At 40.4% G+C, this 14,864-nt stretch overlaps 1 protein-coding gene across 1 annotated transcript in view; it reads left to right on the top strand.

Moving 5' to 3' along the window:
- Window positions 1-13,383, top strand: part of LOC138947867 (bifunctional purine biosynthesis protein ATIC-like) — a 71,659-nt gene extending 58,276 nt beyond the window's left edge. Inside the window, exons 10-19 of the mRNA XM_070319426.1 lie at window positions 717-821; window positions 2,957-3,042; window positions 3,328-3,417; window positions 5,614-5,742; window positions 6,926-7,018; window positions 7,804-7,877; window positions 9,464-9,572; window positions 10,032-10,091; window positions 10,405-10,500; window positions 11,994-13,383. Of these exons, the coding sequence (XP_070175527.1) occupies window positions 717-821; window positions 2,957-3,042; window positions 3,328-3,417; window positions 5,614-5,742; window positions 6,926-7,018; window positions 7,804-7,877; window positions 9,464-9,572; window positions 10,032-10,091; window positions 10,405-10,500; window positions 11,994-12,113 (962 nt within the window). The 3' untranslated portion in view covers window positions 12,114-13,383. The remainder of the gene's footprint in view (window positions 1-716; window positions 822-2,956; window positions 3,043-3,327; window positions 3,418-5,613; window positions 5,743-6,925; window positions 7,019-7,803; window positions 7,878-9,463; window positions 9,573-10,031; window positions 10,092-10,404; window positions 10,501-11,993) is intronic.
- Window positions 13,384-14,864: the final 1,481 nt, after the last annotated feature.

Here is a 14,864-nt window from a genome sequence, read left to right as displayed (position 1 = left end):
GTGAAATTATGTCTTAATAACCGAGAGATTACAAACATATTGTTTTATGTCTGCAATAACCGAGAGATTACAAACATTACCCAATATTGATGGACTGTGTGATGATATCTCCGGTCTCGATTTTGATATCACTGTCGAAACAGACCAATAGCAGAAGATATCATCACACAGTCAGTCAATGTTAGATATATTGCTAATTCTCTGGACATTTTGTATTTATTGTAAAGAAATTACAAAAGTATTTGTATAAGCTTTGGCTGTTCGATATCCCTCCCTCTGATTATTATTTCTTTTTGTTCACTCTTTTCTTGTACTTTTCAGTATTTCAAAATGTCCTTTCTTTCAAAAAATCTTTAGTCACTTGCTTAACTAAATTCTGAGATAATTACATTTTCATAAATATTTTTTTGTTTTTAAATTCAGGTGTTTTTGTTTTTGAAGTGGGGAAGCAATAAAGAGGTCGTCAATATCAAAACTGATATCGACGGAAATGTCGTCGATATCACTTTTGCACTGAGCTCAGTTTGGAAATCCACGTAACATATGAAATAGCAATATATTGTTTTATGTTTGCAATACCAGAGAAATTATGTCTAATAACCGAGAGATTACAAACATATTGTTTTATGTCTGCAATACCAGAGAAATTATGTCGAATTGGCGTTGGTGTGTGTGTTTGTGGAATACAGCCATTTTGTGTGTGTGTGTGGATACAGGTGCTGCTGTCGGGGTACCACTGAGCAAGGAAGAGGCACAACTCTGTATGGTGGATGACATGCAGGATTTGTCTCCCCTGGCCATTGCATACGCCAGGGCGCGAGGTAACTCCCTTTTGCCTTTTTATTTAAACCGTTCTGTCGTGACGATTAGTGTGTGCTTGAATTGCACAGTCCTAAAAAGTTCTCCACCTAAAGCTGGTGCATGTCTTCTTTAAGTTAGTGTTCCTTTTATAATGGTGCATGTCTTCTTTAAGTTAGTATTCCTTTTATAATGGTGCATGTCTTCTTTAAGTTAGTATTCCTTTTATAATGGTGCATGTCTTCTTTAAGTTAGTATTCCTTTTATAATGGTGCATGTCTTCTTTAAGTTAGTATTCCTTTTATAATGGTGCATGTCTTCTTTAAGTTAGTATTCCTTTTATAATGGTGCATGTCTTCTTTAAGTTAGTATTCCTTTTATAATGGTGCATGTCTTCTTTAAGTTAGTATTCCTTTTATAATGGTGCATGTCTTCTTTAAGTTAGTATTCCTTTTATAATGGTGCATGTCTTCTTTAAGTTAGTATTCCTTTTATAATGGTGCATGTTTTCTTTAAGTTAGTATTCCTTTTATAATGGTGCATGTCTTCTTTAAGTTAGTATTCCTTTTATAATGGTGCATGTCTTCTTTAAGTTAGTATTCCTTTTATAATGGTGCATGTTTTCTTTAAGTTAGTATTCCTTTTATAATGGTGCATGTTTTCTTTGAGTCAAGTTTTTAAGTATTCCTTTTATAATGGTGCATGTTTTCTTTAAGTTAGTATTCCTTTTATAATGGTGCATGTTTTCTTTAAGTTTTTAAGTATTCCTTTTATAATGACAACAACAAACAAGAGCTGCCATTTTTGACAAAACGCTATAAGCACACTAATGTTGCTTTAAAACTTATAATTCTTTTATGGGGATAACGACTCTTACCATTTAGAAAACAAAGACAAATAAAGGGTACTTTTTACATTTAGTCACGTTTTGACTAAATGTTTTAACATAGAGGGGGAATCGAGACGAGGGTCGTGGTGTATGTGTGTGTGTCTGTCTGTGCGTGTGTGTGTGTAGAGCGATTCAGACCAAACTACTGGACCGATCTTTATGAAATTTGACATGAGAGTTCCTGGGAATGATATCCCCGGACGTTTTTGATGACGTCAAATCCGGCTTTTTGTAAAAGTTGAGGCGGTACTGTCACACCCTCATTTTTCAATCAAATTGATTGAAATTTTTGTAAAGCAATCTTCGACGAAGGCCAGACTTCGGTATTGCATTTCAGCTTGGTGGCTTAAAAATTAATTAATGACTTTGGTCATTAAAAATCTGAAAATTGTAATAAATTTGTTTTATATAAAACGATCCAAATTTGCGTTCATTTTATTCTACATCATTTTTTGATTCCAAAAACATATAAATATGTTATATTTGGATTAAAGACAAGCTCTGAAAATTAAAAATATAAAAATTATGATCAAAATTAAATTTCCGAAATCGATTTAACAATTATTCCTTGTCGGTTCCTGATTCCAAAAACATATAGATATGATATGTTTGGATTAAAAACATATAGATATGATATGTTTGGATTAAAAACATATAGATATGATATGTTTGGATTAAAAACATATAGATATGATATGTTTGGATTAAAAACATATAGATATGATATGTTTGGATTAAAAACATATAGATATGATATGTTTGGATTAAAAACACGCTCAGAAAGTTAAAACGAAGAGAGGTACAGAAAAGCGTGCTATGCAGCACAGCGAAACCACTGAACAGGCTCGTCAGTTTCACTCTGTTTTGCACAAGCGGCGGACTACGGTCATTGTGAAAAAATGCAGTGCGTTCAGTTTCATTCTGTGAGTTCCACAGCTTGGCTAAATGTAGTAATTTCGCCTTACGCGACTTTTTTTTTTTTTAAGATAAGAACAAATCTAACCAATAAAACGCTGTGCATAATCAGCAAGTACAACAAAAAGTCATAAGAAAGTTACAACAAATTTAACCAATAAAACGCTGTGCATAATCAGCAAGAGCTAAGTACCTGTCATACCAATAAAACGCTGTGCATAATCAGCAAGAGCTAAGTACCTGTCATACCAATAAAACGCTGTGCATAATCAGCAAGAGCTAAGTACCTGTCATACCAATAAAACGCTGTGCATAATCAGCAAGAGCTCAGTTCCTGTCATATTTTTCTTCCAGGTGCAGACAGGATGTCATCGTTCGGTGACTTCATCGCGCTGTCCGACGTGTGTGACGTGGCCACCGCCAAGATCATCTCTAGGGAGGTGAGATGGTGATGACGTGTTGTCATGGAGACTGCTTAGAGATGGGGGGGGGGGGGGGGGGGGAAGGGGGGTCTCTCTTCTGAGATGTGAAGATGTGTCAAACAAGCAGGACTAGATGATGTTATTAAAGATGCCATCACATTTTTCTTTACTTTTTTTTCAATCACTTGCAGAATTTCTTTGACTCGGAAATCCATGTTTCCTACTGGTTTCTTTCTCTTCTCTGCTCTATATATTTTATTACAATGTTACCTGACATTGACAGAACCATGTGTGTTGGTTCAGGTGTCTGATGGTGTGGTGGCGCCGGGCTATGAGCCGCAAGCTCTGGAGATCCTGAAAAAGAAGAAGAGTGGTGGCTACTGCTTGCTGCAGGTAGGTCGTGCACATGGATGTTAAAGGTCCACTTGGCCTTTTAAAAACACTTCACCATGGATGTTAAAGGTCCACTTGGCCTTTTAAAAACACTTCACCATGGATGTTAAAGGTCCACTTGGCATTTTAAAAACACTTCACCATGGATGTGAAAGGTCCACTTGGCCTTTTAAAAACACTTCACCGTGGATGTTAAAGGTCCACTTGGCCTTTTAAAAACACTTCTCCGTGGATGTTAAAGGTCCACTTGGCCTTTTAAAAACACTTCACCGTGGATGTTAAAGGTCCACTTGGCCTTTTAAAAAAGGTCCACTTGGCCTTTTAAAAACACTTCACCGTGGATGTTAAAGGTCCACTTGGCATTTTAAAAACACTTCACCATGGATGTTAAAGGTCCACTTGGCCTTTTAAAAACACTTCACCATGGATGTTAAAGGTCCACTTGGCCTTTTAAAAACACTTCACCATGGATGTTAAAGGTCCACTTGGCCTTTTAAAAACACTTCACCGTGGATGTTAAAGGTCCACTTGGCCTTTTAAAAACACTTCACCGTGGATGTTAAAGGTCCACTTGGCCTTTTAAAAACACTTCACCATGGATGTTAAAGGTCCACTTGGCCTTTTAAAAACACTTCACCATGGATGTTAAAGGTCCACTTGGCCTTTTAAAAACACTTCACCGTGGATGTTAAAGGTCCACTTGGCCTTTTAAAAACACTTCACCATGGATGTTAATGGTCCACTTGGCCTTTTAAAAACACTTCTCCGTGGATGTTAAAAATCCACTTGGCCTTTTAAAAACACTTCACCATGGATGTTAAAGGTCCACTTGGCCTTTTAAAAACACTTCACCATGGATGTTAACCTTCGTGGTTGAAAACGACGTTAAACACCAAATAAAGAACCATGGATGTTAAAGGTCCACTTGGCCTTTTAAAAACACTTCACAATGGATGTTAAAGGTCCACTTGGCCTTTTAACACTTCACCATTTCTGATCTGGCAAGGCTTTTTTAACATGAGATAAGACCATCCCTCCACTGGTTACATACCTTTAACATGAGATAAGACCATCCCTCCACTGGTTACATACCTTTAACATGAGATAAGACCATCCCTCCGCTGGTTACATACCTTTAACATGAGATAAGACCATCCCTCCACTGGTTACATACCTTTAACATGAGATAAGACCATCCCTCCACTGGTTACATACCTTTAACATGAGATAAGACCATCCCTCCACTGGTTACATACCTTTAACATGAGATAAGACCATCCCTCCACTGGTTACATACCTTTAACATGAGATAAGACCATCCCTCCACTGGTTACATACCTTTAACATGAGATAAGACCATCCCTCCGCTGGTTACATACCTTTAACATGAGATAAGACCATCCCTCCGCTGGTTACATACCTTTAACATGAGATAAGACCGTCCCTCCACTGGTTACATACCTTTAACATGAGATAAGACCATCCCTCCGCTGGTTACATACCTTTAACATGAGATAAGACCATCCCTCCGCTGGTTACATACCTTTAACATGAGATAAGACCGTCCCTCCACTGGTTACATACCTTTAACATGAGATAAGACCATCCCTCCACTGGTTACATACCTTTAACATGAGATAAGACCATCCCTCCACTGGTTACAACATGAGATAAGACCATCCCTCCACTGGTTACAACATGAGATAAGACCATCCCTCCACTGGTTCAATTATCAAAATTGAACAGCCTGGGTGCTCTCTGTGCTCAGTTTTTTTTTTTATGAAGAATTAGTTTTGTAAAAGGCACTTGTGCCTTTCTGAAAGTTAATTCCTAAAAAAGCTCATAACAGCACGCAGTCAGGTGATTTCAGGTACTTTACCAGATCTGACCCACCTTTTCACCTTGACCCGTCTTTTCACCTTGACCCGCCTTTTCACCTTGACCCACATATCAATCTTGTCATCTGTTTTCTTATTTTTGTCATACAATATTTTCATGTAGGCATGTGACAAATATTTCTTCTCCTGTCGTGGTAGTTTTTGTACCCATGCTAGCTCCCATATCAGAACATTATTTTCTTGTTTAGAATTTTGTTACTTGGTGGGAAATCTGCAAGGAGGAGGCATGATGTGTGTGTGTTGGGGGGGGGGGGGATAATCATCAGGATGTTTTCTGACCCATTATTGGTACTGACAGATTGACCCGAGCTACCAGCCCCCCCTGATGGAGACCAGGACGCTGTTCGGCCTGCAGATGCAGCAACGTCGCAACGACGCCGTCATTGACAAGTCTCTCTTCGCCAACCTGGTCACCGCCAGGAAAGAGGTAGCTTGGAGCTTGGACACTGGATTTCTTTCTTTGAGCCATGTCACAAAAGTGTATTGTTCACCAAAATATAGCTATCTGTGTGTAGTGGGGGGGGGGGGGGGGGGGGGGGGGGGGAGGGTTGACAGGTCGGGTCTCTCTTCTTCAACCTGGTGACCACCAGGAAAGAGGTAGCTTGGACACTGGATTTGCCTTCTTTAAGCCATGTTACTGGATTCCCTTCTTTGAGCCATGTTACTGGATTCCCTTCTTTGAGCCATGTTACTGGATTCCCTTCTTTGAGCTATGTTACTGGATTCCCTTCTTTGAGCCATGTTACTGGATTCCCTTCTTTGAGCTATGTTACTTGATTCCCTTCTTTGAGCCATGTCACCTCACAGGCCAACTAAAACCTATGTTTAGGCGGCTGGCCGAGAGTACAAAAGAGTGTGCTGGCCGAGAGTACAAAAGAGTGTGTGTTTGAGTGCATTCAGTCATGAACACTAAGAACAATTCTAACTAAAATTGATCAATGCAAAAATGTTCTTTGTATATTTGACCAAAATATAACATTTGATACAAATCTCGACAGTCACTGTTCACCTTGACCCTTAGCACAGGGACTTAGAACAATGGTTATCTCAGAGGGGGGGGGGGGGGGGGGGGGTGAGTATGGAAAACCATGTCCTTTTGTGTTTTATGCCTGTGTCAAGGACTACTAGTAGTCCTTGGCCTGTGTGCAAAGGAAGACGTGTAGAGAATGTGATGATACTCGCTCTGCTAGGGTTTACAGTTCAAGGGAGGGAATAAATGCAGGAACTTGCAGGAGTTGTTTCCTTTCCACAATACCCTTCAGTTTGGCATGAAAGACTCATCAGATTTCATGATCTGGTGCACATCTAGTGTGTGCCTAATAGGTTGACCAGATTCAGGTCTCTCATTGACGTGTTTATCTGTTGATGATTATATTCATGCAGGTTGATGATTACAGATATTGTCTCCGCAGTGTTGATGATTATATTGATGCAGGTTGATGATTACAGATATCCCTTGTCTCCGCAGTGTTGATGATTATATTCATGCAGGTTGATGATTACAGATATCCCTTGTCTCCGCAGTGTTGATGATTATATTCATGCAGGTTGATGATTACAGATATTGTCTCCGCAGTGTTGTTTGTCATGTTATTTTGTCTGCTGTACAGTTGCCGGAGGATGCGATGCGTGACCTGATCGTGGCGTCCATTGCCCTCAAGTACACACAGTCCAACTCTGTGTGCTACGCTAAGAGTGGTCAGGTGAGTGAGTTACCTGTGTGTGTGTCCATGGCTCTCAATTTTGCAGGATGCTTGGTTGACAGCTTAAAATGTACTCCATTTCCTTGGTATTTGTAGAGCTTGCCTGTAGTAGGTTTTTGTTGTTGGTCTATTTGTTTGTTGTTGGTCTATTTGTTTTATGGGTTTTTTTTGCTTGTTGTAAATGTTTTTTTATTGGGGGGGGGGGGGGGGGGGGAGTGGTGCTTGCACAAAGAGACAATGTAGATGGCACCCTTCCACGCAATAGAGAAGTGGTTTGAAGGGGCTGTAATTACATGTTGGCTCACCGACACATAATCGATGGTTTCGCAGCTGCATTATCATCTAAGTTGCCTGTGCATTTCAACACAAGAGAAACCTTGACATGATTTTAAAGGGAAAGTATCCATGCTATCACAGTCAGCGACCAGCAGTCCACAACAACCACCCCAAAGGATCATCGACCAATTTGTTGTTTTGGTGTGTGTGTTTTTTCTTTGTAATTCACGTTTCTCTAGCGACCACCTGCCTTTACAAATCACATTTGGTCCGTCCCTTGGGTAGTGGTTAGACAGGTTCAACTGTTTTTGAACTAAGGCCTGCATATGGTGTGATTGACCATGACCTTTGACCTGTGTGTGTACCATGTGGTTACAGACGGGTTCACCTGTTGTTAAAATAATACCTGTGTTTACATTGTATGTGAATGTTCCCTGTGTCTGTGTACCATGTGGTTATAGACACGTTCACCTGTATACCCTGTACCTGAATGTTACCTATTTTACCAGGTGGTGGGCATCGGAGCGGGTCAGCAGTCACGCATCCACTGCACTCGTCTGGCGGGCGACAAGGCCAACAACTGGTGCGTTACCTCCCTTGTCCTGCCACCCTTGCAGGGTTATCTTCTTTCTTCCCTTTTTGAGTCACTTGAGAAAAAGTGACTCTATGTAATCGGTCAGTGTTAGTCTGTCCGGCCGGCCGGCCGGCCGGCCGTCCGTCCGTAGACACCACCTTAACGTTGGACTTTTCTCGGAAACTATCAAAGCGATCGGGCTCATATTTTGTTTAGTCGTGACCTCCAATGACCTCTACACTTTAACGATGGTTTCGTTGACCTTTGACCTTTTTCAAGGTCACAGGTCAGCGTCAAAGGAAAAATTAGACATTTTATATCTTTGACAAAGTTCATCGGATGTGATTGAAACTTTGTAGGATTATTCTTTACATCAAAGTATTTACATCTGTAGCCTTTTACGAACGTTATCAGAAAAACAAGGGAGATAACTAGCCTTTTCTGTTCGGCAACACACAACTTAACGTTGGGCTTTTCTCGGAAACTATAAAAGTGACCGGGCTCAAATTTTATGTGAACGTGACTCATTGTGTTGTGAATAGCAATTTCTTCCTGTCCATCTGATGCCTCATATAATATTCAGAACTGCGAAAGTGACTCGATCGAGCGTTTGCTCTTCTTGTTATTTCTTGTCTTGATTTATTTTGTATGTATTTAATTCTTGTTTAATCTGTCTTAGTTTCTTTCTTTTAATGTTTTATTTATTCAGTTCTGCCTGTTTAATATCTTAATGGAGGAAACGTTGAAAACTACATATCTTGCAACTTATAGGCTGTGTGAAGACGACTTGGTGAACTGGATTATAGCGACAGTTTCATTGCAAGAAATACATTTAGAAAGTCCAAAATGATGACAAAATCGTCTTTGAAAATTGTTTATTTTGAGAATTTCCTGGCAGTAAATTTGGAATATTTTATACAGATTGTCATTCCAGGCAAATGCTACCTTGACTGAGTGCATAGTTGTGCAGACTCTCCTTGATGTCTGGACATCACTGTCTGCACACATGTTCACAGTGAAAGTCTCAGGGCTTGGAAACACCAATACTCACATGCAGGAAAAAGTGTGTAAAAATTGGGTAGCGCCGTACACTGTATGGGTAGCGCCGTACACTGTATGGGTAGCGCCGTACACTGTATGGGTAGCGCCGTACACTGTATGGGTAGCGCCGTACACTGTATGGGTAGCGCCGTACACTGTATGGGTAGCGCCGTACACTGTATGGGTAGCGCCGTACACTGTATGGGTAGCGCCGTACACTGTATGGGTAGCGCCGTACACTGTATGGGTAGCGCCGTACACTGTATGGGTAGCGCCGTACACTGTATGGGTAGCGCCGTACACTGTATGGGTAGCGCCGTACACTGTATGGGTAGCGCCGTACACTGTATGGGTAGCGCCGTACACTGTATGGGTAGCGCCGTACACTGTATGGGTAGCGCCGTACACTGTATGGGTAGCGCCGTACACTGTATGGGTAGCGCCGTACAGTACGACAGCTCGCCTTTCTCGGTGAGAAAGCAGCTTGAATTTCCATGACAGTAACCTAAAATTATAAAATTTAAATAAAAGGAAACCATATGTATGTGTTGCAGGTGGCTGCGTCAGCACCCCAAGGTTCTGGGCATGAAGTTCAAGAAAGGCGTCAAGCGAGCCGAGATTTCTAACGCCATCGACATCTTTGTGCTGGGTACTGTGGGCCAGGTATGTTGTCTGTCTGTCTGTGTTAAGCGATCCGAGATCTTCAACGCCACGGACATCTATGTGCTGGGTACTGTGGGTAGATGTTGTTTACTCCTTGTTTTGATGGCTGTCAGAGAGAGACAGATTGTGTGTGTGGAGGGGTGTATGTGAAGCAAGCGAAGATCTCCAACACCATTCATATCACAGTGCTGGGTACTGTGGGACAGCTCAGTGCTGTTGATCTTTGTGGTGTGTACATGAATACATTTATGTAGTGCTTGTTTGTGTGTGCATATATGTTTGTGTGATAGTGTATGTACGACTATGATGGTGGATCCGCATGTCTTGATATGACCTGTGCCTGAATGTGTGTGTGTGTACATATGTGTTTTCATGCAAGGACCTGTGGTGTGTGTGTGTTTGTGCTTGCATGGACACTCAAGATTTTGCAACATTATTATGATGTGTTGGTTTGTGCAGGACATGGAGACATCGGCGTGGGAAAGTCTGCTGGAAAACCCTCCTGCACAGCTCACTGAGGTTAGTTCTCTGGCTCCCAACACCTTTCTCTTTCAACCCTGTCGAGGGGGGGCAGACACACACACACACAGAAAGTGGTTTCAGCCAGCCTGGGAAATGAGGCCAAGTAGTCCAAAACCTCATTAACCTTATTCACCAACTTTACCTCAGGAGCCATCATAGATGCACAGTGGATGGACTATTTCCCCTTTCAAACAAAAAAGCCTGAACAAAATCTGCAATCCTCTCTTCCAAATTGTATATATATGATTCCTCAGCTGTCAGAAATATGCTTTGAAGTCAGTGGTTGAGCTATTGTTCTTTTTTTTTTCAGGCTGAGAGGAAGGAGTGGGTCAGCGGACTGAAGGGCGTGTCTCTCAGTTCGGACGCTTTCTTCCCCTTCAGGGACAACATCGACCGTGCATACCAGGTGAGTTCATGTACAGTAATACCAGGTGAGTTCATGTACAGTTATACCAGGTGAGTTCATGTACAGTTATACCAGGTGAGTTCATGTACAGTTATACCAGGTGAGTTCATGTACAGTTATACCAGGTGAGTTCATGTACAGTAATACCAGGTGAGTTCATGTACAGTAATACCAGGTGAGTTCATGTACAGTTATACCAGGTGAGTTCATGTACAGTTATACCAGGTGAGTTCATGTACAGTTATACGAGGTGAGTTCATGTACAGTTATACCAGGTGAGTTCATGTACAGTTATACCAGGTGAGTTCATGTACAGTAATACCAGGTGAGTTCATGTACAGTAATACCAGGTGAGTTCATGTACAGTTATACCAGGTGAGTTCATGTACAGTTATACCAGGTGAGTTCATGTACAGTTATACCAGGTGAGTTCATGTACAGATATACCAGGTGAGTTCATGTACAGTAATACCAGGTGAGTTCATGTACAGTTATACCAGGTGAGTTCATGTACAGTAATGCCAGGTGAGTTCATGTACAGTTATACCAGGTGAGTTCATGTACAGTAATACCAGGTGAGTTCATGTACAGTTATACCAGGTGAGTTCATGTACAGTTATACCAGGTGAGTTCATGTACAGTTATACCAGGTGAGTTCATGTACAGTAATGCCAGGTGAGTTCATGTACAGTTATACCAGGTGAGTTCATGTACAGTAATACCAGGTGAGTTCATGTACAGTTATACCAGGTGAGTTCATGTACAGTAATACCAGGTGAGTTCATGTACAGTAATACCAGGTGAGTTCATGTACAGTAATACCAGGTGAGTTCATGTACAGTAATACCAGGTGAGTTCATGTACAGTAATACCAGGTGAGTTCATGTACAGTTATACCAGGTGAGTTCATGAACAGTAATACCAGGTGAGTTCATGTACAGTAATACCAGGTGAGTTCATGTACAGTAATACCAGGTGAGTTCATGTACAGTTATACCAGGTGAGTTCATGTACAGTAATACCAGGTGAGTTCATGTACAGTTATATCAGGTGAGTTCATGTACAGTTATACCAGGTGAGTTCATGAACAGTAATACCAGGTGAGTTCATGTACAGTTATACCAGGTGAGTTCATGTACAGTTATATCATTTGAGTTCATGTACAGTTATACCAGGTGGCGATCCTCTAGCATCGTTCACCCCTGTCACTGAATCAGAAGTCCGGAAGATCTTGACTAGCTCTGCCCCTAAAACGTGTGATCTTGACCCGATCCCAACCACCTTGCTCTTTGAGTGTCTAGATGTGGTGCTCCCCACCATTACAAAGATTGTGAATTAGGGTTGCCCACAGAGTGGTGTAGAGTTTATCACTTCCCCTGTCACTGTCTGTAAACCAACCTCTTGGTGTGATGTTACCCACAGAGTGGTGTAGAGTTTATTACCTCCCCTGTCACTGTCTATAAACCAACCTCTTGTTGTGATGTTGCCCTCAGAGTGGTGTGGAGTTTATCGCCTCCCCTGCTGGCTCTACAATGGACGGCGCCATCGTGACAGCCTGCAACGACCACAACATCGTCCTGGCCCACACCAACCTCCGCCTCTTCCACCACTGAACGAACACCGGCAGCTGTCGGGTTGTCAAGTGTTTGCCGACACCAACAACACTATAGCAGTGTCACAGCCAGGGACAGGACGTGCAGGAACCATGATGTCTTGTTATTGTTTTGTTATGTCTGTGTCATGTGAAGGCCGGTGCTATGGCGGTCTGTGTATTACTATATACAAATGCATACAACTGCCATGAAAGAGTATTTTTTTGATTCACCTCACCTGCTCAGACACACCTGCACCCTACCCCCCCTCCCACACACACAAGTATACCAAGATTCTATATTCAATAGGTACTGTGCATCTTATGGTAGTATTACAATGACCAGGTATGTAAAGCTGTGGTGAACAAGTATTGTTTGTGCCCTAACTTGCCTCCTCCCAATACCTATACATCAATACCTGTACACCAATACCTGTACATCAATACCTGTAGATCCCCACTGAGATGTAATCAGTTGAGGTGCGACCTAGCTAGAGACACTTTTTGTTGCTACCTCTCTTGGTGCATATGCTACAGGTGTACCCAACCTACGTCTCTTGCAGGCTTCCCATCTAGACTCCGAGCCATATTTCTGGGACCAAGGGAACATTTTTTGAAAAATTTAGAACAGTTTGTTAAAAAAAGATAGGACTTATTTTCCAGTGTTCACCAGTAGTTCTTTATGTGTTACCTGCCTTCAGCAGATGCTGTGTTTGTTCGCCTCTGTGGTTGTTCGCCTCTGTGTTTGTTCGCCTCGTTCTTTCTGCAGCTGATGAGTTTTTTTGTATACTGTTTTTTATTTTGAGGAGGTAGTGATGGAAATATCGTCTGAGGTGATGTCGAGTTGACACAGAGGATGAAGAAAGTTTCTGTATAGAATATAGTCAATTTTTGTAAAGATTTTAGTCAAGCAGTATGTAAGGAATGTTAAGTCCTTTGTACTGGAAACTTGCATTCTCCCAGTAAGGTAATACATTGTACTACGTTGCAAGTCCCTGGAGCAAATTTTTGATTAGTGCTTTTGTGAACAAGAAACAATTGACAAGTGGCTCTATCCCATCTCCCCCCTTTCCCCGTCGCGATATAACCTTTGTGGTTGAAAACGACGTTAAACACCAAATAAAGATATAAAAAAAAGAAAAGTTTACTTTTTTTTCCCCTGTTGATGTGTGGTTGCTATTGTATACTTAGGATTCGGGTTAGATGTGAGTTTATACTGTTTAAGATCTTTATAAATACTTAGGGTTAGGGTTAGATGTGAGTTTATACTGATCTTTATAAAGACTTAGGGTTAGGGTTAGATGTGAGTTTATACTGATCTTTATAAAGACTTAGGGTTAGGGTTAGATGTGAGTTTATACTGATCTTTATAAAGACTTAGGGTTAGGGTTAGATGTGAGTTTATACTGATCTTTATAAAGACTTAGGGTTAGGGTTAGATGTGAGTTTATACTGATCTTTATAAAGACTTAGGGTTAGGGTTAGATGTGAGTTTATACTGATCTTTATAAAGACTTAGGGTTAGGGTTAGATGTGAGTTTATACTGATCTTTATAAAGACTTAGGATTCGGGTTAGATGTGAGTTTATACTGATCTTTATAAAGACTTAGGGTTAGGGTTAGATGTGAGTTTATACTGATCTTTATAAAGACTTAGGATTCGGGTTAGATGTGAGTTTATACTGATCTTTATAAAGACTTAGGGTTAGGGTTAGATGTGAGTTTATACTGTTTAACATCTTTATAAAGACTTAGGGTTAGGGTTAGATGTGAGTTTATACTGATCTTTATAAAGACTTAGGGTTAGGGTTAGATGTGAGTTTATACTGATCTTTATAAAGACTTAGGGTTAGGGTTAGATGTGAGTTTATACTGATCTTTATAAAGACTTAGGGTTAGGGTTAGATGTGAGTTTATACTGATCTTTATAAAGACTTAGGGTTAGGGTTAGATGTGAGTTTATACTGATCTTTATAAAGACTTAGGGTTAGGGTTAGATGTGAGTTTATACTGATCTTTATAAAGACTTAGGGTTAGGGTTAGATGTGAGTTTATACTGATCTTTATAAAGACTTAGGATTCGGGTTAGATGTGAGTTTATACTGATCTTTATAAAGACTTAGGGTTAGGGTTAGATGTGAGTTTATACTGATCTTTATAAAGACTTAGGATTCGGGTTAGATGTGAGTTTATACTGATCTTTATAAAGACTTAGGGTTAGGGTTAGATGTGAGTTTATACTGTTTAAGATCTTTATAAAGACTTAGGGTTAGGGTTAGATGTGAGTTTATACTGTTTAACATCTTTATAAAGACTTAGGGTTAGGGTTAGATGTGAGTTTATACTGTTTAACATCTTTATAAAGACTTAGGGTTAGGGTTAGATGTGAGTTTATACTGATCTTTATAAAGACTTAGGGTTAGGGTTAGATGTGAGTTTATACTGATCTTTATAAAGACTTAGGATTCGGGTTAGATGTGAGTTTATACTGTTTAAGATCTTTATAAATACTCATTTGTTGATTTATGTCAAAATTAGTGAAAATCTTTAATGTTTTCAGAACTGTTTATATGTGGGTGTTCTTTTCCTGAAGGTAATAGAGGTTGTGTTTGTCAAGGAAGTATATACATTCCCTTTTTCATAACTGTTCTTTTTTCAGCACAAACATTTACTGCCTTTCAGCATGAACCATACTTGTGTTTTGAGTTTTATCTCCACTGACTTCATGTGCTTTTTTCTGCATCATTAAAAGTTATCTGGTTTAAACAAAACT

This window comes from Littorina saxatilis, linkage group LG14 (genome assembly GCF_037325665.1).
Source record: "Littorina saxatilis isolate snail1 linkage group LG14, US_GU_Lsax_2.0, whole genome shotgun sequence".
NCBI classification, from domain to species: Eukaryota; Metazoa; Mollusca; class Gastropoda; order Littorinimorpha; family Littorinidae; genus Littorina; species Littorina saxatilis.
Note: the sequence above shows the minus strand (reverse complement) of the source record. Positions and strands in the feature narration are given on the sequence as shown.